Below are 25,417 nucleotides of genomic sequence, written 5' to 3'. Positions count from 1 at the left end.
TGAAAGCATTTTTGGGGCCCATCAGTGTTTTCTCCGTGAGCAGAATCACAGTGTGGTTGTCGCTGGGGGCTGCGGGCCAATCACCCCTGTCCTGCCTCTGCGGTGCGTCCCCTGCGGAACCCCCTGGAGAGCTGTGGGTGGGACCCTCACCCTGTGGTGTTTTTAGGTGACGGCTTGGGTTTTGGAGCAAGACTGAGCCCGCGGTCAGGAGGCCCTGAGGCTCGAACTGCTGGTCCTGTGACCCCTGCTCCCATCTCTGGAAGGTTTCAGCCGCTGCAGGAAGCCATGAAGGAGAAGGAAGTGCATCCGAAGCACGTGAAGGTATGGCTGGTAGGGGCGGCCCTCACAGCTTCACATGTGCAGCCTCGGGGCATCCCCCAAGCCCTACGTCCTGCCTTGCTGGGGAGAGCCTGGGAGGGCCAGCTTTTCCTGGGTGCCTCTGAGCACCTGCATTTTAATGACTCATAGGAGGCAGCCCCATGGTGGCCCCGGAAGCCGCCTGCCCAGCCCTGCACTGGCCCCTTAGGTGGCCACTTCCCATCTGGGCAGGGAGAGTCCTGTGAGCCCGTGGGGAGGTGGTGTTGCCCCGAGTCGTAGAGCCGGCCTGTGCCTCCCTGCCGCCTGTGCCCTGTAGAGAAGCCGAGGCACCAGATGCCCCAATGCTCTAGGACTGAGCCGAGTTCTCTTCAGACGATGGGAGAGAAGCCACTCAGCCTCCTTGGAGTCAACTTTGAAGGCAGAATTTTGTGGAACTTTTCATAAGTTTTCTTTTCTCTCCCAGTTCAGCAGATCATTTTATGGTAAAACCATTGACAAAAACTTGGCTAAACAAGTGAGTGATAGAATGATGCCACTACAGGAGCTTAGTCAAGTGGTAAACAGATTCCCAAACAAAACAGTTTTCCCATCAGTGAAACCTCTTCTGAGATTGCACAGTAAGTCCTCACTTCGCGTTGCCCCGAGGTTCCTGGAAGCTGACCTGTGCTGCTGGCCCAGCTCCCGCTGTCTCCGCAGGCCGTGAGGGTGCCTTTGTTACATGTGTTTCAGTCACGGTTTCCAAAACCCATCCATGACGTTAAGTGAGGACTTACTGCATTCAGAATAAAACTTGTTTTACTTCCTTTGGCTGGGCACGGTGGCTCATGCCTATAATCCCAGCACTTTGGGAGGCTGAGACGGGGATCGTTGGGGCCCAGGAGTTCAAGACCAGCCTGGGCGACATAATAAGACCCCTCTTTGTCAGAACTGAGTCAGTTAAACCCCTTTTTTTCATTAAAAAAAAAACTTATTTTACTTTCGTAAACATGGAAATTGGAGATATTTATTTTTTTAATCAGTTTTTTATTTCTTCTTTGCAATTCTTTTTTTTTTTTTTTTTTTTTTTGGTGAGACAGAGTCTCACTCTGTCACCCAGCGGTGCAGTCACGGCTCACTGCAACCTCTGCCTCCCAAGTAGCTTGGATTATAGGCGTGAGCCACCACACCCAGCTAATTTTTGTATTTTCTGTAGAGATGGAGTGTTGCCATGTTACCCAGGCTGGTCTTGAGCTCCTGAGCTCAAGTGATCCACCCACCTCAGCCTCCCAAGGTGCTGGGATTACGGTGTGAGCCACAGCGCCTGGCCTCAAATTTTTATATAAAACGTCAAGGAGATGTTTCTGTTGGTGTTTCCTATGGAAAACAACCTAATATTAGAATTCCTGATTTTTAAGGAATAAATTTGATTAATGTTAACTCTTCATACTTAGGTTTCATAATTTAAAAAGAAAAGCAAAGAAGGCAGGAAAGGCCTCCTGTAGCCCTTGAGGCAGCAGCTGCGAAGTGGAGGAGGAGGGGGAGGGGGGGAAGGAAGAGGAGAGGGAGGGGGGATGGGGAGGAAGAAAAGGAGGAGGAGGGGAGAGGGGAGGAAGAGGAGGAGCTGCTGTCCAGGGAGCACCTCCAGCTTTCAAAGGTCCCAAGTCCAGTTGAAAATCACGAGGAGTTTTTTTCACGGATGTCTCAGACTGTTTCAGACTCAGGGTTTTCCTTTATTGTCTTAATTTCTGGCCTGTGTTTGAGTGTGGAGCCCCAGGGTTGTGCCCACACTGATGCGGCAGTGGGGATCTGAGTGGAGCTGGGTGCTTGCCCTGCCTGGAGGTGGCTCCAGGCGCGTGGGGGACATCCACTGCTCAGATGCAGCCACAGACGCCAAGAGTGTGGTCGACGCTCTAATAGCCCTTGTGACCCCTATACTGAGGAGGCTGAGGTCCTGAGCACAGGTGGGGCCCCGGCCACTCTCGGCCACCTCCGGCCATGCCTGGAATTGAGCCATGAGTGGGCAGGGCAGGTGCTGGAGCTGAGGAAACAAGGACTACCAACCCCCCCACCCCCCCCCGACGGCTGCCACCACCACCGCTGACAGAGCCGCCTGGTCCTGAGTGTGGAGGTGGCAGAACCTTCCCAGCCCTAGTGACTGTGTCTGTGGGACCCCCCAGGCTGCCTCACAGGCCATGTTCTAAGGTGCCCACTGGACTCTGCCCCACTTCCCGGCCTCACGGGAACCCAGCTGCGAGAGCCCCGTGTCACCTGGCGGGAAGCTGTGGCCCAGGGCCTGTGCATCTCTTCTTTGTAAGAGATGTTTTTTAAAATGCATCTTCTCCTCAATACAGGATCTAGAAAAGCATATTAAAAAGAAGGAAATGGCCTGTCCTCTGCAGTTGGAAGGGAGGGACAAGCAGCTTCAGTGTCTGCCCGCTGCCCTGCTCCCCCGGCCTGCTCCCACTGCACCCCCAACCCTGCTCCCCCGGCCCTGCTCCCACTGCACACCCCCACCAACCCTGCAACCCTGCTCCCCCAACCACGGCCTTGCTTCCCCCATCTCCGCTCCTCCTTGCACCACCCCGATGCCCCCAACCCCACCCTGCTCTTGCTGTAGACCTCAGTTTGCATCCATCCTATGCCACATACGTTATGTTTAAAGTAAAAGTGTTTTCAGTTGTTAATTATTTTTAAAATAAACGTAGTATGCAATTTGGTTTTACTACTTAAGTGTTAGTATTTGACTTTTTTTGGGCATATTGTTAAAATTATAGGAAAGCATATTTTCAGTCAGTCACACCCCATCGTAGGCCTCGTCATTGCCTCATTTTGCATTTCCCTCTTTTTGGACTTCATTAGATTATTTTTCTCTTCAGGTTTTTATGCAGATGTGTCCTGTGCTTGGGTGTGTGCTCATGTGGTGGTGACTGCGCGGAGCCTCTGGGCTCTGGGCTCTAGGCTGGTCGTGACACTAGCTTCTCCATAGGGCCATCTGCTAACCCCTCAGCCTCTCTGGCGAGACAGTCAAGTGTGTGTCCAGACACCCACTGCTGCGTATTCGGTGGTATGAAGCAGCCGCCTCGTGTTCACAGACCTGTGGGCAGGGCCTGCTGGGGATGGTTTTCTTTGCTCCCCATGCCCGGTACAGGCAGCTTCACCCCACGCTGGTAGTTGGCACTGGCCTCAGCCGGACCACGCACAGAGGCCTCCTGGGTGGCCATCGTGTGGCCTCCTCGTAGTGTCCCAGGAGGGCAGGGAGTATGTGATGTTTGTGATCTTGCTATGGACATTGGCCTAAAGCCCTGCCCTGAGCTTTGTCCAGGCTTAGACAGGGGACGGTGTCCCCCTCAGGGAGCAGATGGAGTGGAGGAAGTGGCGGAGCCATCTTTGGAGCGGCTTATGGAGTTGTGGGGCCATTTTTGGAGTGGCTTATAGAGGCAGGTGGAGTGGAGGAAGTGGCGGGGCCATCTTTGGAGTGGCTTACAGAGAAATTCACTCCAAGCCTGGCTTCCGTGTTGTCTCTCTGAAGGTTGGGAGAGGTGGGCTTGAAAACCTTGTAGCTTGAGAAGTGGGTGCTGCCTGTACGAAGCCAAGGTGGTGCCCTCCCTCTCCACAGCTGCCCGCCCTTCACGGAGTCCTGGCTGCAGCTCGGGGCCGCAGGTGTTGTAGAGCGTGGCTGTGTGGGGTGGCAGGCGACTCCCTCCTGACGCACTTTCCCGCCACAGGCTTTACTGCAGATGGTGTGTGATGAGAGCCATCAGATCCTGGCGCTGTCAGAAGGCCTTGCACCCCCGACCTGCGAGCCGCACCCACCCCGGAAGGAAGATGAGGTACAGGACAGCTCGCTCCGTGGGGGAAAGACGCAGGTTTATTTTGCATCTCACACACTTCTTTTCCAAAGGATTTAAGGAGCTTGCGGTAACGGCCACGTCCTTAGGGCCACGTGGAGACAAGGATTTCTTTTTTTTTTTTTTTTTTTTTTTTGAGATGGAGTCTCGCTGTCTCTCCCAGGCTGGAGTGCAGTGGCGTAATGTCGGCTCACTGCAACCTCCACCTCCCTGGGTCAAGCAGTTCTCTGCCTCAGCCTCCCGAGTAGCTGGGATTACAAGTGCATGCCACCATGCCCAGCTAATTTTTGTATTTTTAGTAGAGACGGGGTTTCACCATCTTAGCTAGGCTGGTCTTGAACTCCTGACCTCATGATCCACCCGCCTCGGCCTCCCAAAGTGCTGGGATTACAGGCGTGAGCCACCATGCCTGGCCTAGGATTTTTTTAGCGTGGCCAAGAAGACTGAGGTCCAAGAACCCTGGGGAGGCCTCGCCATCTCCCACAGCCAGCACAGGCTCTCGGGGCAGATTCCCTGTGGGACGTGGAGGTGTGTGTGTGGGGCAGAAGGGCTCAGGGCTTTCAGGCCTGTGCCCTATGTGAGCCTGCGGGGAGGCTGAGGGTGGTCTCTCCTGGCCATGTGGCCCTGCGGACTCAGCCCATTCCAGCACTTGTCCCCCAGGGCCTCTCCTCCTGCCACTCAGGTGACTTGCCCTCCGGCCTCTTTCCTCCCCTTGGGTCTCTCCTACCTCCCCCTCCACACCCCAAGCCCCAGCAACTGGACCTCAGGGCCTCACCTCTGTGCTGTCCACCCTGTGCCCCACTTTTCCCCAAGCCCTCCCCATCTCCCTGCCTGTCTGCTTCCAGCACCAGGGCCTGTGGAGCTTGTGGAGTGGGCGCGAAGCCCCATCACGCTCCCTCCCATCTCCGTGCCTGCCCTGTCCTGCCCCTGCGCCTGCCTCTGACTGGGATCAAAGCTTCGTGAGGGAGGGAAGGGCTTTGTGCCTGTGCCTGGAACGCACAGGGTGTGCTGGTGCCTCTGCCCGCACCTCCAGCAGGCCCTGGTTGTGTGCGAGCGGCAGCCTGGCTGGCATTCAGGAGGCTCATCGGTGCTGCACGCTGCCCCTGGGGACCAGCGGGTAGCCCCTTGCAGCCTTAGGTCCCCTCCAGGCCCCGGGCCTCGAAGGTGCAGCAGCAGGAAAAGAGGGAAGGAGCTTTGCTGACATTTTCCTGACCTTACTCTATCATCTTTTTCAGTCTCTTTTGTGCTCATGATGGCAGCCTCTGCTTCTCATGCCCTGAATGGCCCTGGGCAGTGTGTGTCTTCTCTTCTGTCAGGGTCATTTCTGTTTGAACGGCTGTCCGTCTGCTCAGCTGCCGTAACAGAACACCCCAGACCGGGGGCTTGAACAGCAGACATTGATTTCACCTGTTGTGGCATCGGGGTGCCCACAGGGTTGGATTCTGGTGTAGGTGCCCTACCTGGTTTGCAGACAGCGCCTCCGTGCTGTGTCCTCACATGATGGAGAGAGCGAGTGAGCTCTGGTGTCTCTTCCTCTTATGAGGCCTCATTTACCCCGAATCATCTCCCGCAGGCCCCATCTCCAAACGCAGTCACACTGCGAACTTCGGGGCACAAGCATGCAGGTGCATTTGTGAGGATGCCACGTTTCTTCCCTCTTTAGGAAGTGCCCACCGCGTGCCCCGATTGGAGAGGGGACCTTCTGCAGGTTGTGCAAGAGGCGTTTGAAAAAGAGCAGGAGATGCAGGGGGTTGGGCTGCAGCCCCGACTCAGTGGCTCAGATCTGGGGGGTCACAGATCCCTGCTCGAAACGCTGGAGAAGATCATCCGTGAGCAGGTGAGTGTCAGCTCTGCCACCAGGCCTCAGTTTGCCCCAGGGTTCCAGCCCTGGCAGAGAGGGTGACACAGACTGTTTTGTATGTGAATTTCGGTTTGTGTGTTTCTCTCGACCGCTGGAATGTGGCTGTGACTCACCCAGGCATTCACGCTCAGTCCATGCAGGATGCTGCACTTTTCCACCTGCAGCTGTAACAGGACAGGTGTGCTCGAGATGCACCCTCACGGCCTCACTCTGTTCTGAGATAAGTGGCTAAAGAAACGTTCTCCATTCCTAGTAGCCCCTCCTGGGGTGAGAGGTGCTCTGTGTGCAGGGCTGGGTGGCATTTGTGCCATGGGGACACTAGAAATCCTGTCCCTGCCAGCGTACACATGAGACCTAGTGTTGAGAGTAACTGGCTTGCAGGCCTCTTGCAGGGTAGCGCAGCCCAGCCCTGACGCCTGCAGGCCCCAGAGCTGAGGCCCAGCAGCTACTGTGCACCCATCCCAGACTCAGCAGGCTTGTCCCGGCGCAGCGGGTTTTGAGGGCGGGCAGCAGGGAAGGCTGGGGCATGGGGTGGCTGCCCAATGCTCAGGCTGCTTTTCCCATTGTGCCCCCAGGGAGACCTGCAGGAAAAGTCCCTGGAGCATCTTCGCCTGCCAGACCGGAGCAGCCTGCTGTCCGAGATCCAGGCTCTGCGCGCCCAGCTGCGCATAACGCACCTGCAGAACCAGGAGAAGCTGCAGCACTTGCACACAGCGCTGACAAGCGCGGAGTCACGTGGGAGCCAGCAGGAGCACCAGCTGCGCAGGCAGGGTGGGTGCCACTGTCTGTGCTGCCTGTGGGGCCCGGCCTCTGCACCTGCCCACCCAACACTCACCTGTGTGGCCTTGGGAGCAGAGGGTGGTGACAGGGCATCATCTTCTCAAGCCCCTGAGTGTTGCCATGGTTGTCAGCTGATAGAACTGAGCAGAAAGGACCCTGGAGACAGGCAGCGCTGGGTGGGGCTGGCACGGAGGCCTCACTCTTGGGCCTGGTGTGGGCAAGAGGGGCCTGGGTTAGGCTTTTGAGTGCTGGCAGATTCTTGGGAGCTCGTGCTAGAGTTCAGGAATGTCTTGTAGGTTTCTACATTTAATTTAGCTTCTTCGGGAGTTTTTATGTAGATGCTCAGGTCATCTGTGGGTAAGTAACGATTTTTTGTTACCTTGTGGGTAAGTAACGATTTTTCTTGCCCACGTTCTCTCGCGTGCTGTGCCGTCAGCTGTGTGGCAGATGCCGTTCCCTGCTCTTAGTTTTGGGGGCAGGAGCTGGTCTCGTACCCTTGCACGTGGGGTCAGGCGCCCTTGGTCAGCTTGGGGAAGTGCCCTCTGTTCGTAGTTTTGGATTCCGTCAAGGGGAACGGCCTTGCAATTCAGCCCACAGCCCTTGTCCCAGCGCCTGTGCCCTTTGTGCTCTCTGGGGCTGGGGGCCGGTGCTGTGCGAGTGCTCGTGAGGGGCACGGTGGGGCTGGCGCTGTGCACGTGCTCGTGAGGGGCACGGGCGGGGGGTGCCGGTGCTGTGCATGTCCTTGTGAGGGGCACGGTGGGGCCGGCGCTGTGCAAATGCTCGTGAGGGGCACGGGGGGCCGGCACCATGCGGTCACTCGTGAGGGGCACGGGGGGGTGGGCCGGTGCTGTCCGAGTGCTTGTGAGGGGCATGGGGGGTGGGCCGGTGCTGTGCGAGTGCATGTGAGGGGCACTGGTCTGTTTTCTGTTGTGCCTTTTTGGTCTTGGTGCTGGGTAGCACCAGCCCCACGGGGGTGCGGGAAGTATTTGGGAAGTAGCCCCTCCGCCCTCCGTTGTCTAGAATTGGGGTTATTTCTTCCTTAAGTTTCGGGAGAATTTTCCAGTAAAGCCACCTGGGCCTGGAGCTGCCTCTGTTGGAGGCAGTTTAGGGTGTGAGTGGAGGTGGGGTGGCGTTTTTAGGACGGCCCCAGGGCTGTATCACTCCTGGGCTCTGTGTGCTCCCGGCCAGGAGGGTGGGCGCCGGAAGGAAATGGGCCCAGAGGGCAGAATTGAGCATCCTGGTTCCACCCGCAGTGAAAGCTTCTAGTCCACAGAACCTCCTTTCTTCCCGAAGCACATACACCCCACGCCCCCACGAGTCTGTCTCTAACCTGTTATCACTTGTGCAGCACAAGGAGCTAATGGGGGCCTGTTTCTGTTCTTTTGTCTTTCTCAGTTGAACTGCTGGCTTATAAAGTAGAGCAGGAGAAGTGCATTGCTGGTGACTTGCAGAAGACACTGAGTGAAGAGCAAGAGAAAGCAAACGGCGTGCAGAAGCTCCTGGCGGCGGAGCAGATTGTGGTGCGAGATTTGAAGTCCAACCTCTGTGAGAGCAGGCAGAAGAACGAACAGCTGTCCCGGTCCCTCTGCGAGGTGCAGCAGGAGGTCCTCCAGCTGAGGTGCGCCTGATCCACCTTCCCTGGGCACTGGCGGAGTCTCCCCGTTGTGGCCATGGTTTTCTTGGTCATGAAGGGACACAGAACCTCTGGTGGGCCGCAGTTGGGCAGCCCCAGGGGCACCGTGCCCTGCTGTCCCCGGGTTGATAATCCTGTGGTGGGGGGGTGAAGCACATGCGTGGGACCTATCAGGGCTCTGCCTCCCCTCCTGGAGCTCCCAGCCCCCGGGAGCATACTCTGGCCCATGTGGTCAGATTGTTCTGTGATGTCTCCATGCAGATCCATGCTGAGCAGTAAGGAGAACGAGCTGAAGGTCGCACTTCAGGAGCTGGAGAGTGAGCAGGGGAAGGGGCGTTCCCTGCAGAGCCAGCTGGAGGAGGAGCAGCTGCGGCACCTGCAGAGGGAGGGCCAGAGTGCCAAGGCCCTGGAGGTAACAGGGCGTCAGGGCAAGGCAGCCGGCATGGGCTGTGTCCACTGGAAGCCTGAAGCCATGCTCCTCTTTCATCCTCCTTTTCCTGTTCTTCATGGCAGTGTGCCCAGTTGACAGCAGTGTGACATAGCAGGATAGGGCTGTGTTTTCAGGTAAAATTGCGCCTTGGTGTAGTGGCAGCCACCACAGGGCGAACAGTGCGGTGACCCGTGGTGGCACGATACCCCTCTTGGAGCCCCCGCTGTCCCTGAGCACTTGCTGTGGAGATGGACACAGCCTCCTCGCTGGCATCCAGACAGAGCACAGCCTCAGAGCTCTGAGCACAAGGCAGGCTGGTGGTGGGGGCCCTCTGCTTTGTATGGCAGAGGCCCAGCCGGCGTCCTGTGGCTTCCGAGCAAGTCTGCGCCAGCTCCATGGGTTATGGCTTTCAGCGTGGGAGTGGTGGTTCATAGCAAGCTGGGTGTGTATCTCTGAGCCTCTTTGGTGGAGTGATTTTCTGAAGAGGGGGCAGGAGCCTCTGGTGGAGTGATTTTCTGGAGAGGGGGCGGGTAGGGGACATCTCTGAATCATTTTCTGGAGAGGGACAGACAGGGAGCATCTCTGAACCCAGGATGCGTATGTGCAGCTACTCAACACCACTTACAAAAAAAGCATGTCATCTCCGCTGTCTGGGTTTTTTGTTACTTGATGAACTAGCAAAAAAACTTGCCCCTACATATGGCTAGTAGGGTGCATTTCAAAAGGTAGAATTGCTGGGCTAAAGTATATAAACAAATGTGGACAGGAAAACCATGCAGACGCTTTTCCTCTTGATTCAGTGTCTCCCATCGTATGTGTTTGCTGTCTAGGAGCTGCAGGCATCTTTGGAGACACAGCGTGCTCAGAGCAGTCGACTCTGCGTGGCACTGAAACACGAGCAGACGGCCAAGGACAACCTGCAGAAGGAGCTGCGCATTGAGCACTCACGCTGCGAGGCCTTGCTGGCTCAGGAGCGGAGCCAGCTCTCGGAGCTCCAGAAGGACCTTGCGGCTGAGAAGAGCCGCACCCTGGAGCTGTCAGAGGCCTTGCGGCATGAGCGGCTGCTGACTGAGCAGCTGAGCCAGCGGACACAGGAGGCTTGCGTGCACCAGGACACACAGGCCCATCACGCTCTGCTGCGGAAGCTGAAGGAGGAGAAGTCCCGGGTGGTGGACTTGCAAGCGATGCTTGAAAAGGTGCAGCAGCAAGCCCTGCGTTCTCAGCAGCAGCTTGAGGCTGAGGCCCAGAGGCACTGTGAGGCGCTCAGGAGAGAAAAGGAGGTAAGTGCCACACTGAAGTCCACGGTGGAAGCCCTGCACACCCAAAAACGAGAGCCAAGATGCTCTCTGGAGAGAGAGAGGGAGAAACCAGTGTGGTTGCAGGCAGAATTAGAGCAGTCACACCCACGGTTGAAAGAGCAAGAAGGACGCAAGGCTGCGAGGAGGAGCGCGGAGGCCAGGCAGAGCCCAGCGGCTGCGGAGCAGTGGAGGAAGTGGCAGAGAGACAAGGAGAAGCTGGTGAGAGCCGCCTGCCGGCAGAGCGTCCACACTTAAAAATGATAAGCAGTTGGAGTTAGGATGGTTCACGTGGGGGATGCGAGATTTACGTATGGCCCTCTGATGTGGTCTGCCCTGGCCTGTGTGCCCTGATGCTGGCACCACACTGCTGTTACTGTAGCTTTCTAGAAAGTATTGAAATCAGGAAGTGTGATTTCTCCAACTTCGTTCTTCCTCTTCAAGATAGTTTCAGCTCTGTGAGGCTTCTTGCTATTCCACAGGAATTTGAGGATTGGTGTGTATTTCTGCAGAACCTGCCATTGGGATTTTCTTAGAGATGGCATTAAATGTGCTGATCGCTCTGGGTAGTATTGACATCTTGACAGTGTGAGGTCTTTTGATCCACGATTACAGAATGTGTCCCTCCATTTAATTAGGTTTTTTTTTTGAGATAGGGTCTGGCTCTGTCACCCAGGCTGGAGTGCAGTGATGTGATCTCAGCTCACTGCAATCGCTGCCTCCTAGGTTCAAGCGATTCTTCTGCCTCGGCCGCCCATGTAGCTGGGACTGCAGGCACATGCCACCACGCCTGGCTAATTTTTGGATTACTAGAGACAGGGTTTTCCATGTTGGCCAGGCTGGTCTCAAACTCCTGACCTCAGGTGATCCGCCCGCCTCGGCCTCTCAGACTGCTGGGATTGCAGGCGTCAGCCACCACGCTTGGCTGTTTACTTAGGCCTTCTTTAGTTTCTTTCAGTAGTGTTTCATTGCTTTCAAAATATAAGTTTTATACTTTTGTTAAATTTATTTACTTATTTTTTGAGATGGAGTCTCATTCCGTCACTCAGGCTGGAGTGCAGTGGCACGAACTCAACAATGTTGAATAGAAGGGATGAGAGCAGGCTGGGCATGGTGGCCGATGCCTGTAATCCCAGCACTTTGGGAGGCCAAGGCGGGCAGATCACTTGAGGTCAGGAGTTCGAGACCAGCCTGGCCAACATGGCAAAAGCCCATTTCTACTAAAAATACAAAAATTAGCCGGGCATGGTAGTGGGCACCTGTAATCCCAGCTATTCGGGAGGCTGAGGCAGGAGAATTGCTTGAACCCCACAAGGCAGAGGTTGCAGTGAGCCGGGATTGCGCCACTGCACTTCAGCCTGGGCAACAAGAGGGAGATTCCATCTCAAAAAAACAAAAAAACAAAAAGAAAACTCTTCGGAATAGTCATAGTTTTTTTATCTCCAGAAGCCTTGGAGAGCGGGGAGGTGGTTTGGTGGTGCAGACAGTGTGGCCAAGCATGGCAGGGGCGTCTACACAGGACCCCAGCTGAGGGTGAGACGTGGTGTGTGTTTGCCTTTCTCCTGGGCCAGGGCTCTACCTTTCATGGAATGCTCAAAGGAGTCTTTGCTTTTTGAGAACTTCCTGAAACCATGCCCGAAGTTGCCAGCCAAAACCTTTTATTTAATTTTGATTGTTTATTAAACAGAATAGTAACATGAGTGCTTAGAAAATATTTTCTAAGTTGCATTAGTAACTTGCTTCAGGGTGCACATTGACCTGTATTTTGAGTGAGGTGGCCCTTCCAGAGTGATTTTTTGAGGCAGAGTCTCGCTCTGTCTTCCAGGCTGGAGTGCAATGGCACGATCTTGGCTCACTGCAGCCTCCACCTCCCGGGTTCAAGTGATTCTCCTGCCTCAGCCTCCTGAGTAGCTGGGATTACAGGTGCATGTCACCACATCCAGCCCAGCTAATTTTTGTATTTTTAGTAGAGACGGGGGTTTCACCATGTTGGTCAGGCTGGTCTTGAACTCCTGACCTTGTGATCCGCCCACCTTGGCCTCCCAAAGTGCTGGATTACAGGCGTGAGCCACCACGCCCGGCCTCCAGAGTGGTTTTTACTGAGGATAGTGAATTCGATCTGGATTATAGAACCCTTCTCTAGCTGTAGCCGTGGAAGCCTCCCAAGATAGTGGCATGCCGGAGACAATTCCATATTTTCTAAATAATATAATCTCATTAGTTCCTCTGTATCTTACTTTCCTTACTAGAAAATAGAAAAGATACTCATTCCCGTTTAAGAGGCCCGAGCATTGAGTGAGGCGCTGTCAGGAGGGTAGAGTCTGAGCTGCACCCTGGTCACCGCAGTGGCAGGAGTGCTGGTGCCATGCAGTGCAGGCTCAGCTGTGGGTCCTCTGGGCTGGGGCGGCCTCAGCTCAGTGCTGGGGTTCCCTCCCTGACACGGCAAGCCGCCTCTGTGTGTCTGCATCTTGGGCCTCTTCCCGCCGGATCTGTCTTTGTGTTGTCACCAGGAAGCCCCAGCGGCGCTGCTGGGAATCCGAGGCCCTTCAGAGGCTGCTTTGTCCTTCCTTGCCCCATCGTGCAATAGACCTTCTGTCCCCTGCCTGGCGGGAGTTGGGCTGTGGGCAGGGGCTCAGGCGCTTGCTGACACGCTTCTCCCGGGCACCAGACATGGCCTGTGCCCCCGTCCTGCAGAAGGAAAGGCTGCTGCTCCTTGAGGTCTGGCTTAGGAGCCCAGGCCCACCTGGCCACCCAGGCTCAGCCCCAGGGGTGCACTCAGGCTCATACGTGTGTGCACATTCCCATGCACAAATGTGCCTGTCCGTGACTATGCTGGTATGAACGTCTGGGCGTGTGCGTGTACGTATGTGGATGAGTGGGACCAGGGCACAGGGAAGCGTCATCCGGTCTGTTTCAGCTTCTCAGGCTCCTCTCCTTTGGACCCCGCGTGCTTGCCCTGGGCCTAATGAAAGCCTGATAGTTTTAAAAACTACGATGGAAACGCTTTTACCACTGAATCATTCTGGGGTGTGATTCAGCTGCCTCCGTGCTGGAGGGACACAGAGCAGCACAGCACGAGGGTGTGCAGTGCGTCAGCTGTGGGTCCCAGTGCAGGACCACAGAGGCCGCCTGCCCGAGGGCCTGTTTCTGGTCTGCAAGGGGCCTCCCCTGTAACGTGGCTATGTGTTTTGGGCTTTTGCTTGGCAGTTTTTTTTTTTTTTTTGTAGATGGAGTCTCACTCTGTCGCCAGACTGGAGTGCAGTGGCGCAATCTCGGCTCACTGTAACCTCTACCTTCTAGGTTCAGTGATTCTCCTGCCTCAGCTTCCCAAGTAGCTGGGATTACAGGTTCGCGCCACCACGCCTGGCTAATTTTTATATTTTTAGTAGAGACGGGGTTTCCTCATGTTGGCCAGACTGGTCTCGAACTCCTGACCTCAGGTGATCCGCTTGCTGCAGCCTCCCAAAGTGCTGGTATTACAGGTGTGAGCCACCACACCCTGCTGGCAGTTTTGTTTCTTGTTTTGCTTTGTTTTGTTTTGTTCTGTTTTGTTTTGAGATGGAGTCTCGCTCTGTCGCCCAGGCTGGAGTACAGTGGCACGATCTCGGCTCACTGCAAGCTCCACCTCCCAGGTTCACGCCATTCTCCTGCCTCAGCCTCCCGAGGAGCTGGGACTACAGGCGCCCGCCACCACGCCCGGCTAATTTTTGTATTTTTAGTAGAGACGGGGTTTCACCGTGTTAGCCAGAATGGTCTTTCTCTCCTGACCTCGTGATCCACCCGCCTCAGCCTCCCAAAGTGCTGGGATTACAGGCGTGAGCCACCGCGCCCGGCAATTTTTTGTATTTTTAGTAGAGATGGGGTTTTGACTGTGTTGGCCAGGATGGTCTCAATCTCCTGACCTCGTGATCTGCCCGCCTCGGCTTCCCAAAGTGCTGGGATTACAGGCATGAGCCACCGCGCCCGGCCGGCAGTTTTGTTTTTGGACACTGACGTGAACGTTTTCTCTGTCTTTTTTCTGTTAACAACAGCGAGAATTAGAGCTGCAGCGTCAGCGTGACTTGCATAAGATCAAGCAGCTTCAGCAGACGGTGAGAGACCTGGAGTCGAAGGACGAGGTGCCTGGCAGCCGCCTCCACCTGGGTTCTGCCCGCAGGGCTGCTGGCTCGGATGCAGACCACCTCCGGGAACAGCAGCGAGAGCTAGAGGTGATGAGGCAGCGGCTGCTCTCTGCTGCCCGGCTTCTCACCAGCTTCGCCAGCCAGGCCGTGGACAGGTGTGCACCCACGCCACCTGGCGCTCGCTGGTCCCTTGCAGCCACCCCTGTCCCAGACCCGTCCCCAGGGCTTGGGCGCGTCTGGTGTGAGGCCCCTGCTCCTTTGCACTTAACGCTCTAGTCCTCCTCCTGGGACGTTCCTGAGGGATTCTGGATTGGCAGGATGGCATATTCATATTCTAACGTCAGAGAGAAAAATCCTGTGATTCAAAATACGCCTGACGTGGGGCTTCCATGTTCCTTTGAGGGTTGGCTTGGTTCTCTTTACACTCTGTGTAGTTGCTCACCACCCACAGGGTCGGGTTTGGAGCCTCCTGTGCCCCCCCGGCTGGCGCTGCCCAGTGTCACTCAAGGCCACTCACACCCAGGATGACGATCGTGATATTTCATATGGGCAGAAAGGGTAATGCTAATGTTTGTCTTTTTCCCTATCCACAGAAACTCAGCAAATACAGTTCTCCTTTCTACACTTGGACTTAATATATAGAGCAGCATGATTTCTAAGCAAAGTTTCACTTAGGACAGCATTTTAAATCATTCATTCCAGAGGAAAGCCATGGGGCCTGGCAGGCGGTGGCTTCCCATGCTCAGTGGCGCGCCTCCCGGCTAGAGGTTTCTGAGCTCTGCAGAAGCGTCCAGCCACAGGCCTGTTGTCCCCGTGGGCCTCTGGCTCTGCCTCACGGCTGGACGAAGTGATTCACACACAGGCTCCTCAGGAACCTGTCGCCTCGTCTCTCTTGAGCCACGAGCTCTTGTTTAGTTTTGGATAATGGTCACTTGGGGTGCATATGCACCTTTAAGTGCCCATTTATTTTTACAGGACAGTTAATGATTGGACGTCATCCACTGAGAAAGCAGCGATGTCTTTACTGCACACGTTGGAGGAGCTGAAGTCTGACTTGAGCAAGCCCACCTCCTCCCAGGTAAGGGGTGAGCGCCCCCAGGTCCCTGCCCCGGCTCCTCCCCCAGAGGGGCCCTCTCGGCAGCTTTGTGGTTTCTTTTTCACGCTGTCCAGTTCTTCCTCCCTCGCTGCCTTCTCTGAATTCATGGTTGCTATCTGGGTGAGTGGGTGGGGTCGACCCTGTGGGCCGAGTGGGGACGGATGTCCTCCATGTCCTGGGGCACTTGTGTGGTCTTCAGGGGCTGAGCCCTGCGGCCCATGGAATGCTGTGTGACTGTGTGGACCCCCCTCACGTGCTGCTCACTGTGCATGACCCGACCACATGGGGCTGCTGGTCAGGAGGGGCTATGGTTCTGCTCCAGTGCTGGCGGCCGATGTTCACCTCCACCTGGCCCAGCCTGCTGGCTTTGTATTTGTGTTGATGGCCTTTGCTAGAAACAAAAACCCAAGTCCTCCTTGCAAAGTCTGAGCTCACTGTAAGCTGCGTCTGAAGGAGGTGGGAATCTGGCTGCTGGTATAAATTCTTGATGCGTGTTCTGTGGCATTTATGAAATCATGACTTTCATTGTGGAGCCCACGCATGTGAGGTGCGGGAGAGCTGCACCGCTTGCCCTCTGGCCCCGCCAGCTGAACGTCATTGTGGGTGGGGTGCACCCTGCCCCCTGTGTTGGGCCCTGGTGACCTTTCAGTGTGTCCACCCTCCATAGGCTGAACGTCCTTTTCATGGTGGAAGTAATAAACCTGTTTTGAGGGGCTTCACATCCGCCCCCTTGGGATGAACTAACAACGATCCAGCCACCTGTTAATTTCAGTGCTGTTAGAACAACCAAACGGGCTATGCTTTGTGACAGGCCTGCATTGTTCATACAAGCCAGTTTCATGCAAAGTCTGTGATTCAGTGACTTCTAGAATTTTCTGCCAGCTCCACAAGCTGCTTACTGAACCCCAGACACATTAATTACAATCCCTAAAAATAACTGTTGACAAAAAAACACAAGTAATGTGCATGCCCTTTAACAACAAATTCTTACAAATTTATTTTCTTTTCTCCAAGAAAAAAATGGCAGCAGAGCTGCAATTCCAGTTTGTGGACATCCTGCTGAAAGACAATGTTTCCCTCACAAAAGCCCTCAGCACGGTGACCCAGGAGAAGCTGGAGCTGAGCAGAGCCGTGTCTAAGCTTGAGAAGATGCTGAAGCACCATCTGCAGAAGGGCTGCAGCCCGAGCGTAGGTGTCTGTGCTTAACTCTCACCTGCCTCAGCCTAACCCGCCATGGGCCAGAGCAGCTCCACCCCACGAGAGGCCGGGCTCCCTTTAGGGACCTGGGGATGTGGGCGTCAGCTTCTCCCTAAATGCCGGGCTGCGCTGCCTCTGTCTGAAGCCTTGCTAAATGTTGTGGGATGTTTGAACATCTCAGCCGACTTCCAGCTCCACCACAGACAGCGTCCTCACTGACCCTGACCACTACTTGATGTTTGGTGCATGTTCATAAAAGGGTATTTTGACTAAGAATATTATAATCTGATCTAATTTAGAGTTTTATTTAAAGTGATTTATAATTTTTTTTTTTGAGACGGAGTCTTGCTCTGTTGCCCAGGCTAGAGTGCAGTGGCGTGATCTCGGCTCACTGCAACCTCCACCTCCCAGGTTCAAGCAATTCTCCTGTGTCAGCCTCCTGAGTAGCTGAGATTATAAGTGCCCGCCACCACACATGGCTAATTTTTATATTTTTAGTAGAGACGGGGTTTTGCCATGTTGGCCAGGCTGGTCTCAAATTCCTGACGTGATTCCGCCTGCCTCAGCCTCCCAAAGTGCTGGGATTACAGACATGAGCTACCATGCCCAGCCTAAAGTGACTTATAATTTTCTTAATGGTATAGTTGGATAGAGTTATCTTCCGGAATGTCTGATTTTTTTTTCTTTTGTATTTAGGCTATTTTGTTTGTGATTTGCTTTATTTTTTATAACTTTTTAAAAATTATTTTTAAATTTACATACAGTAAAATTTGCCCTTTCCTGTTGTAGTGTCATACAAGTTCACACACGCACACATCCCTGTAACCTTCATAAGTAACCACCATTCACAGAGCACACAGCGATGCCCCCCCAAAAAGAGCAGCAGGCACCCCCGCCTGCCGCAGGCCCTGGCTGTTTCCCAGAAAGGTGTGTCAGTGGATCCAGCCCGTCTGGGACCTCCTAAACTGGCTTCTTTCACTTTTTGGGTTTTTTTCTGAGACAGGGCCTTGCTCCCTCTCCCAGGCTGGAGTGCAGTGGAGCAGTCACAGCTCACTTCAGCCTTGACCTCCCAGGTTCAGGGATCCTCCTGCCTCAGCCTCCTGACCTGAAGTGTTAGCAGCAACCTGTGCACGTCCTCCTGTACACTCTTAATTCATCTCTGAGATCGCTTGCAACACCTCATTCAGTGTAAATGCCATGCACATAGTTGTTATCCTGTATTGCTTAGGGTGTAGGGGCAAGAGAAGAAGTATACATGTTTGGTACAGACACATCTTTTTTTCTGAATATTTTTCACCCACAGTTGGTTGAATCCATGGATGTGGAACCCACAGCTGTCGAGAGCTGACTGTGTTTGTAGTTACCAGTGGTTGGCATTTCTAGGACCAGAGAATATGAGAGTGTTTAAGGCTTAAAGCTTTGAATTTGGGGTGATTTTACAAAGAATTGGTTTTCTGTTTCTACTAAAATGTACCTTTTTTGCAGTCATACTTCAGCAAGTGGCGTGTTGTAATTTCTCCATGTTAATTCTTTGGCTGATCACAGCACGGCGTAACCTAGGCCCTGCTGAGTGGGTGCTGAAGATGAGGAGGGGCCGGGTGTGGTGTGGTCAGCCTGGCCTCCGCACACATGGCCTTCTCCCTCACCTGCCCCGGCTGCTTCTCTAAGATGCTCTTGTCGACGAGCAGCTCTGTAGACAGCACTGGCTGTGCTTCCTTACAGAGGTCGGAAAGGTCTGCTTGGAAGCCAGACGAAATGGCTCCACAGAGTTCCCTGAGGCGCCCAGACCCCAGCCGGCTTCCACCAGCTGCCAACGAGGAAGCACACACCAGCAATGTCAAGGTAGGAACAGTGCCACGAGTATAGGACTTTGATGCTTTTTTAAGTCCCTGGGTTTGTAAATTGCAGGCAAAGCATTTTTGTGCCCACAAGGTTCTTGTCTGCCGGGTGTAGCAGTCACATCACTAAAGGAAAGGAAGTTCACAGAATAAACTTCGGCTTGAATTTTGGTTTAGTTGTGCACAAATACTGAGTTTCTGTGCTTGTTAAGCGTGGAACGTGGAAGGCTTTGACAAAGTCAGCAAATGGCAGCCTCTGCAGCCTGAGGGAGGCCTGGCCCAGGGACTTGGACTTGCCGGGATTCGGCCCAAGCTGTGCTGCGGCCTCCTGATGGCACACAGCCCCCACCCCGTGACGTCCATCTCATGCCCAATTTGGACCTTACCTAAGGGGTTAAATTCAAGAAGCTTCATAGGGGCTCATTTGATGATGCTGTGGAGAGGAGCTTGTGGTCCTAGATCTTGTCTGACAAACACAAATTGATCTTCCAGCAGCAGGGTTGTTTCTGGCCACAGTTGCTGTGGGAAGGCCGACGGCCTCTGATGATTCGATGAGAAAAAGCAATCTGGCTCTTCGGAAAGAGCAATGGTGGAAACGTGCTTTTGTCAGCAAGACAGTCTGTTTCCTATGATAAAATTTTACTGCTTTTTTTCTTTCAGATGGAAAAATTGTACCTGCATTATTTGAGAGCAGAGAGCTTTAGAAAAGCTCTGATTTATCAAAAGAAGTATCTTTTGCTGTTGATTGGTGGATTCCAGGATTCTGAACAAGAAACACTCTCCATGATTGCCCATTTGGGGGTATTTCCTTCCAAAGCAGAACGGAAAATCACATCTCGTCCTTTCACCAGGTTCCGCACAGCTGTCAGGGTGGTCATTGCAATATTAAGGTAAATGCCATGACGTTAAGTCAGTGCGTTCCGCGTCTGTCTCCGTGAGTGGGCAGCACACTGCGTGGTTTTTTGGTGATTTTATTCCTTGAAACTCCATAATATGTGCTTTTTAAAGATGAATGGCATTTGAGGCCTTAGAGAAAATACAGATGATGAACTTGTCTTCAAGAAGTCATATGTATGAATCTGTCACCTTCTAAAACTAAAGATTTAAGGGCACCTTTGTATTACAGAGGAACATCGATTTAAGGGCACCTTTGTGTTACGGAGGAACGTCCTGACTTTTAATGGGTTTCGTGCCACAGAGAATGTGCTGAATTTCTAAAACTCTTTTTCCCCCTAAACATTGTGCGGCTGTGCCTCCTCCCTGATGCCACAGAGGTGTTTCCCAAGGCCACGCGCAGGCCTGTCTGGAGGAGCAGGTGCAGCAGAGAGCAGCTAGGAGTCCCGCTCCTTTCAGAGACCAGGTGCCGAGCCAGTTCAGTCATCGCGGCTGCGGGCCGGGCCGAAGTGGGGTGCAGGCGAGGCCTCCTGGGGTGCTGTACGCTCAGCTTCTCTGGTCCTGGGGCACTTTGTCTCCTCGTCTCTGAGCTCCCCTGACCATAGGCCTCCACCGTCCATCCTTCCACCCACCCATCTGTCCATCCTGTGTTCATGGGGAGAACACCCTGCATGAGGAAGCATTCTAGGCACTAGATAGGGGAGGTAAGCAGACCCAGATCCTACCTCCTGTCAAGGAGGGGAGCTCTTTTGGAGGCAGTGGTGTCCCAGAAAGGAGCAGTCTCCGTGTCCCTGTGAGGGCACTGCCTAGGGTAGCTGCCACCATGGGGCCTTGACAGGTCTCATGGAGGAATCGGCAGTGTCTGCTGTGCCTCACAGGAGGGAAGCGGCAGGATGATGCTTGTCCCGAAGGCCATCCTAGCGGGGCGTCTGGGGCCCTGCACGCCGACCTGCATGCTCTCGTCACCTGCACTCTGCATGCTCACCATCTGATGGACTCCTGCGAGGGCTGGGGTCTCCGTGTTGAGCCTGTCCAGTGGCGTCTGTGACAGGATGAAGATGGGAGGGTCCTGCACACCAGGCGGGAGCGGCGTGTGTTTCCTAGTCACTGGTGTGGCCAACTGACTGAACTGGAGTCGTCCTGAGCTGGGCCATGGCGGGTGTCTAGGGGGCCAGATGGTCCACGGTGGGGCTGCGGTGAGGCTTTGTCAGGTGGTCGGGCATGGGAAGGTCGCCGCCACCGGCAGCCCTGCGAGCACTGTGGTTGTGTGCACCCGGCGTGCCAGGCCCGAGTCAACAGACCAGCCGACCTCGGCGTCCTGGTCCCGTGGGCAGTGAGGCCCCTGTTCTGCTTGGTCACAGTGGGGTTTTCATTGCTCTTTCCCTTCCTGTCTTGCCATACTTTTAAGTGTGTCTTATCTCTTTTTTTTGTAGATTACGTTTTTTGGTTAAGAAATGGCAAGAAGTAGATCGGAAAGGAGCTCTGGCACAAGGCAAAGCCCCTCGCCCAGGTGGGACTCCAGCAGCCGGTGGCCGCTGGACTCAAAAACCTTTCTTCCTACTCTGTTTTTCATTCACTTTGGGTCATTTTTCAGTGTTGATGGGGATGTAATAAAGCACGATAAAAAAATCCATGAATTCCGTCAGGGCAGTCGTCCAGAGAGAAGGCGCGCCCAGTGCAGGGAGGTCAGAGCTCACGTTACCTATGAACACGGGTCACAGGGGCGTACGGCGATGGGAAACACTGAGATGCTCAGTATATTGATTCTTTAATAGTGTTTAGCAAAATAGTCTTTTTTTATTTCTCAAATCAACTGAAACTCACTTCACGTCTCTTTCCTTGTAGAGCATCATGCTTATTTCTGGCTCACTCACATCTTTGTCTCAGGAGTTCTCTGCCGTGCCATTGCCCCCTACAGCAGAGCACAGCTGGCTGCACTAGTGCTGAAGGAGCCGGCCTCAAAGCAGGGCATTTCCAGGGGCTCTTGTCCCAGAGTGGCAGGCCTTGTGTGCAGAGAACGCCCCTTCCACTCAGCACAGAGAACGCGGGGTGGGCTTGCGGCTCTGGGCGTGTGGGGCTTAGGCTGCCTGAGCCACTGCCGACCGGCACCGTGACTCAGCATTCCTGGAAGTGCCTTACCAAGTTGTTGTTTTTTGTTCTTGTTTTAAGAGACAGGGGCTTGCTCTTATCATCCAGGCTCGAGTGCAGTGGCACAGTCACAGCTCACTGCAACCTTGAACTCGTGGGCTCGAGCCATCCTGTGTCAGCCTCCCCAGTACCTGGGACTATAGGCGTGAGCACTGCGCCCGGCAGCTGTCAGTGTCGACTCCACATTTTAATAGTTGCTTCTTGAAATTAAAATGCTTTGATTCAGCCTTCAAGACATCAGGAAAGTTTGCCCCTCTGAGTCACACCTGGTGGTCTCCAGGGTTCCTACCCCTCCCTCCTGAGCCAGCTCCTCAGAGCTGATAGAGGCAGGACCCCCACCCAGGTCTTGAGACCCCCCTGCCCCACACTCCCCCGGAGACGGGCTGCCCCTGCAGGTGCAGATAGTCAAAGCTCAGGTTTCTTCCAAAGCTTTAAAAAAGATACTGTACCTTGAGCACTTTAAAAATGTCTTAAAATTGCCATACAGACTCTTAAAAGCTTATACATTTAAACTTTTGATAGATGGGCCTTTACTAAAATGCATTCATTTCTTTTCCTAATCCCTTTGTTGTTAAATAATTCTGGGGAAGGGCCCCGAGCACGACGGCCACAGTCTCCACCCAGAACCAGAGAGTCCCCCCCAACCCGGGATGTACCCTCCGGCCACACCAGAGACCCCGCCAGAGGCCACAGACTGGCAGCAGCAGCAGCCTCCCCACACAGTGGGGGAAGGTCAGTGTGATGCCTTCAGGCCCTGTCTCCTGCCGGGGCTCTCCCTCCAGCCTACATAGGGCCTCAGAGAAATGCATTTTTAGTTCTGGCTTTGGCCCAGCCCAGGACAAGGCAGGAAACTCTCCAGCGTGAGTCCATGAGGGCCTAGAAGTCCCGCCCTGTTTTGGGGGAGGACCTGGCTTCTCTGGTGGCTCTGGTGCCCCAGAGCCCGGTGCCGCGATCTTCAGTGAAAGAGTAAATGGTGGCCGAGGGCCCCTTTTGTGAGGGATGTGCCTAGGTGAGGAAGCCATGTTCCCTGCCCTGAAGATACTTGGAAGCTCTGGGTGGAGGGAAAAGGGATACCCCAGTGCTCCCTGGGCCTGATGGAAGGCTAGGAGGAAGGACAGCTGAGGTGAGGACTGAGCGGGGCGGGTATCACCCTGACAAACAGTTTGGGAAGATCAGGAAAGGCAGGTGAGGCCTGGTGCAGAATCCAGGTTGGGTAATAGATACATCGTTGAAGATTTAGCAAACCAAGTAATATACTCAACTCTGGAACATTGCACAGAAGCTTTTAAAGCACTCCGTGACACTTCTTATAAGGAAGGATCTGAAGGAAACGGCCCCGGAGTCACCCATCCCCACGGGTCTGGTTGGCAGGGCTGGCACCTTCCTTCTGCACTCAGCCACCATGGCTCCATCTGTCAAACTCAACTTTTTTTTTTCTTCTCTTGGTGTGGTAATTTGTTTGAAGAGCCACTCCATCCCCAAATTCAAGATTAGAAAGATCCCTGACTGCTTCTCAAGATCAAGAACATTCCTTGACAGAATATATTCATCATTTAGAAGTGATCCAGCAAAGATTGGGAGGGGTACTACCAGGTAATGCAAGTCCTCACCGAGTATTTGTTAAGCCGATTATCACTGTACCCTGGAAATGTAGGGTCCGTTGAAAGATGGCTGGTATTCAGCTTAGTAACCAAAGTTTCAGTCTGAACAATCAGTGTCATTAATAGTATTAGAATAGAGGTTATAAGTGAAGAATCTCACGGAAGTTGAAGCCAGTGTACTCAGTGATACGTGCTGGGGTCAGTTTGACTTAATCACCGTCTGGACTTCTTTGTCCTTTCTCTTACATTGATAGCGAACATAAAGATTATATTTCCACCAGGATATAATTTGTTCAGTGTTTCTTAAATATCATAATTTAAACCACTGTATAATTCATATTTTTACCAAAATTTACATGAATTCAGTGACAGTGTTTCAAAATTGTGGAATTCTTTTCAAAAAATCTGTGAAGCCTTGTAACCAATTTGCTGCCTCATTTTTATTTATATGCAGATTCTACTTCAAAGAAATCCTGCCACCAGACGATTAAACAGGAATAAAATGTCATGGCTCTTACCTGCGGCAATTCTATTTGAGGAAAAGATTTGTTTTTGCCTTTTCCCAAGGAAGCTGGTGGGACAGCATGGGCACTACTCTTCACGTGCGGTGACACCAGCCCCCAGATGCCTTGAATTAAGTGTCCTCACCTTTATGCATGACTGCAAAGCCAGATGGAGCATTTTCTATGGAGCCTCCGTATGTTTTAGGCCCGTGACCTTCGTGAGGTGACGGGCACTCACTCCCATGAGCCCTGGCTGTGTGCTGTTGTGTGCCTATCGACAGATCCATCCTTCCTGCCTCCAAGAAGGATACACAGAGAATGGCTTCCTGTTGTTTTATTTTCTTAACGTGTACAGATGGAAACTTCATTTAAAAATAAAAACAAAACAGCTCAAAAAGGAATAAAATTTAATCACTGTTTTGTTTGTGAATAGCCCTTGTGTTGTTTTTTTCCATTGTATCCATTTTATCAGTTTGCCTTTCTCACTGACTAAAAAGTTAAGCAGAGAGTTTATGTTAAACTCATAAGTCAAAAATTTTCAGTGGCACTCGGAGCATTCTTGAATAGCCACTTGACTGTTGTTTACTCTTACTTGGTTTCTTATTTTTTTAAAGATGCTGCCACTATGTATCCACCTCTCATGGCCATGCTTTTTGTTTTTGAGATGGGAGTCTCCGTCACCCAGGCTGGAGTGCAATGGTGCAATCTTGGCTCACTGCAACCTCCGCCTCCCGGCCTCAAGCAACTTTCCTGCCTCAGCCTCCTGAGTAGCTGGGATTACAGGCGCCCACCACCACGCCCAGCTAATTTTTGTATTTTTAGTAGAGACAGAGTTTCACCATGTTGGCCAGGCTGGTTTGAATTCTTACCTCAAATGATCCATCCTCCTCGGCCTCCCAAAATGTTGGGATTACAGGTGTAAGCCACCATGCCCGGCTGGCTGTGCTTTTTTATGTTTCACTCATACTCACTTAGACTAGACAGTAATACCTAGCCAAGGACCCTTTACCCAAAAATGTACTAGATGGGTATAATTTTTTTATTTTTAGAGACAAGGTCTCACTCTGTCACCCAGGCTGGAGTGCAGTGGTGCAATCACAACTCACTGCAGCCTTGACCTACCAAGCCCAAATGATCCTCCTGCTTAGCCTCCCGAGTAGTTGGGACTACAGGTGCGTACCACCATGCCTGGCACTAATTAATTTTTGTATTTCTTTTAGAGACAAGGTTTCACTTTGTTTCCCAGCCTGGTTTCAAGCTCCTGGCTCAAGCAATCCTACTGTCTCTGCCTCCTGAGTAGCTGGGAGTACAGGCGTGCGCTGCCACATTCAGCTAGTTTTTTTTTTTTTTTTTTTTTTTTTAAGTAGAGACGGAGTCTCACTCTGTTGCCCACACTGGTCTTGAACCCCTAGCTTCAAGTGATCCTCCTGCCTTGGCCTCCCAAAGTGCTGGGAATACAGGCTCAAGACACTGCATCCAGCCCTTCTAGTTTATTGAAGGAGAAATAAAAGAAACCATGAGGAAAAAGACGAACATAGGCTATTCTACAGTTAACTGCCCTCATTTCATCAGAGACAATGGGACGTGAATGTGAGGAGCCTGTTCTAGCTTAAAGAAGCCAAGAAGCTGTCAGCCGGGCGTGGTGGCTCACACCTGTAATCCCAGCGCTTTGGGAGGTCGAGGTGGCCAGATCACAAGGTCAGGAGTTTGAGACCAGCCTAACCAACATGGCAAAACCCAGTCTCTACTAAAAATACAAAAATTATCCAGGTGTGGTGACAGGCTCCTGTAATCCAGCTACTCGGGAGACTGAGGCAGGAGAATCACTTGAACCCAGGAGGCGGAGGTTGCACTGAGCCAAAAGTCCTCAGTACC

At 53.3% G+C, this 25,417-nt stretch overlaps 1 protein-coding gene across 13 annotated transcripts in view; it reads left to right on the top strand.

Moving 5' to 3' along the window:
* PCNT (pericentrin) overlaps window positions 1-23,974 on the top strand; it is a 118,980-nt gene extending 95,006 nt beyond the window's left edge. For 8 of the 13 annotated variants that reach the window (XM_055280027.2, XM_063640403.1, XM_055280030.2 and 5 more), the window contains 16 exons: window positions 167-321; window positions 4,023-4,127; window positions 5,809-5,982; window positions 6,582-6,777; window positions 8,182-8,404; window positions 8,681-8,831; window positions 9,680-10,366; window positions 14,176-14,420; window positions 15,241-15,343; window positions 16,376-16,549; window positions 18,281-18,400; window positions 19,057-19,286; window positions 20,724-20,800; window positions 22,029-22,170; window positions 22,904-23,031; window positions 23,494-23,974. In XM_055280027.2, the coding sequence (XP_055136002.2) occupies window positions 167-321; window positions 4,023-4,127; window positions 5,809-5,982; window positions 6,582-6,777; window positions 8,182-8,404; window positions 8,681-8,831; window positions 9,680-10,366; window positions 14,176-14,420; window positions 15,241-15,343; window positions 16,376-16,549; window positions 18,281-18,400; window positions 19,057-19,286; window positions 20,724-20,800; window positions 22,029-22,170; window positions 22,904-23,031; window positions 23,494-23,540 (2,957 nt within the window). In that variant the 3' untranslated portion in view covers window positions 23,541-23,974. Of the gene's footprint in view, window positions 1-166; window positions 322-4,022; window positions 4,164-5,808; window positions 5,983-6,581; window positions 6,778-8,181; window positions 8,405-8,680; window positions 8,832-9,679; window positions 10,367-14,175; window positions 14,421-15,240; window positions 15,344-15,435; window positions 15,482-16,375; window positions 16,550-18,280; window positions 18,401-19,056; window positions 19,287-20,723; window positions 20,801-22,028; window positions 22,171-22,903; window positions 23,032-23,493 lie in introns of those variants that run through there. The other 5 variants (XM_063640407.1, XM_063640404.1, XM_055280031.2 and 2 more) reach the window with 4 other exon arrangements.
* The last annotated feature ends 1,443 nt before the right edge of the window (window positions 23,975-25,417 follow it).

This window comes from Symphalangus syndactylus, chromosome 5 (genome assembly GCF_028878055.3).
Source record: "Symphalangus syndactylus isolate Jambi chromosome 5, NHGRI_mSymSyn1-v2.1_pri, whole genome shotgun sequence".
NCBI lineage: Eukaryota > Metazoa > Chordata > Mammalia > Primates > Hylobatidae > Symphalangus > Symphalangus syndactylus.
The sequence above is the reverse complement of the archived record's forward strand: the minus strand, read 5'-3'. Positions and strand labels throughout refer to the sequence as shown.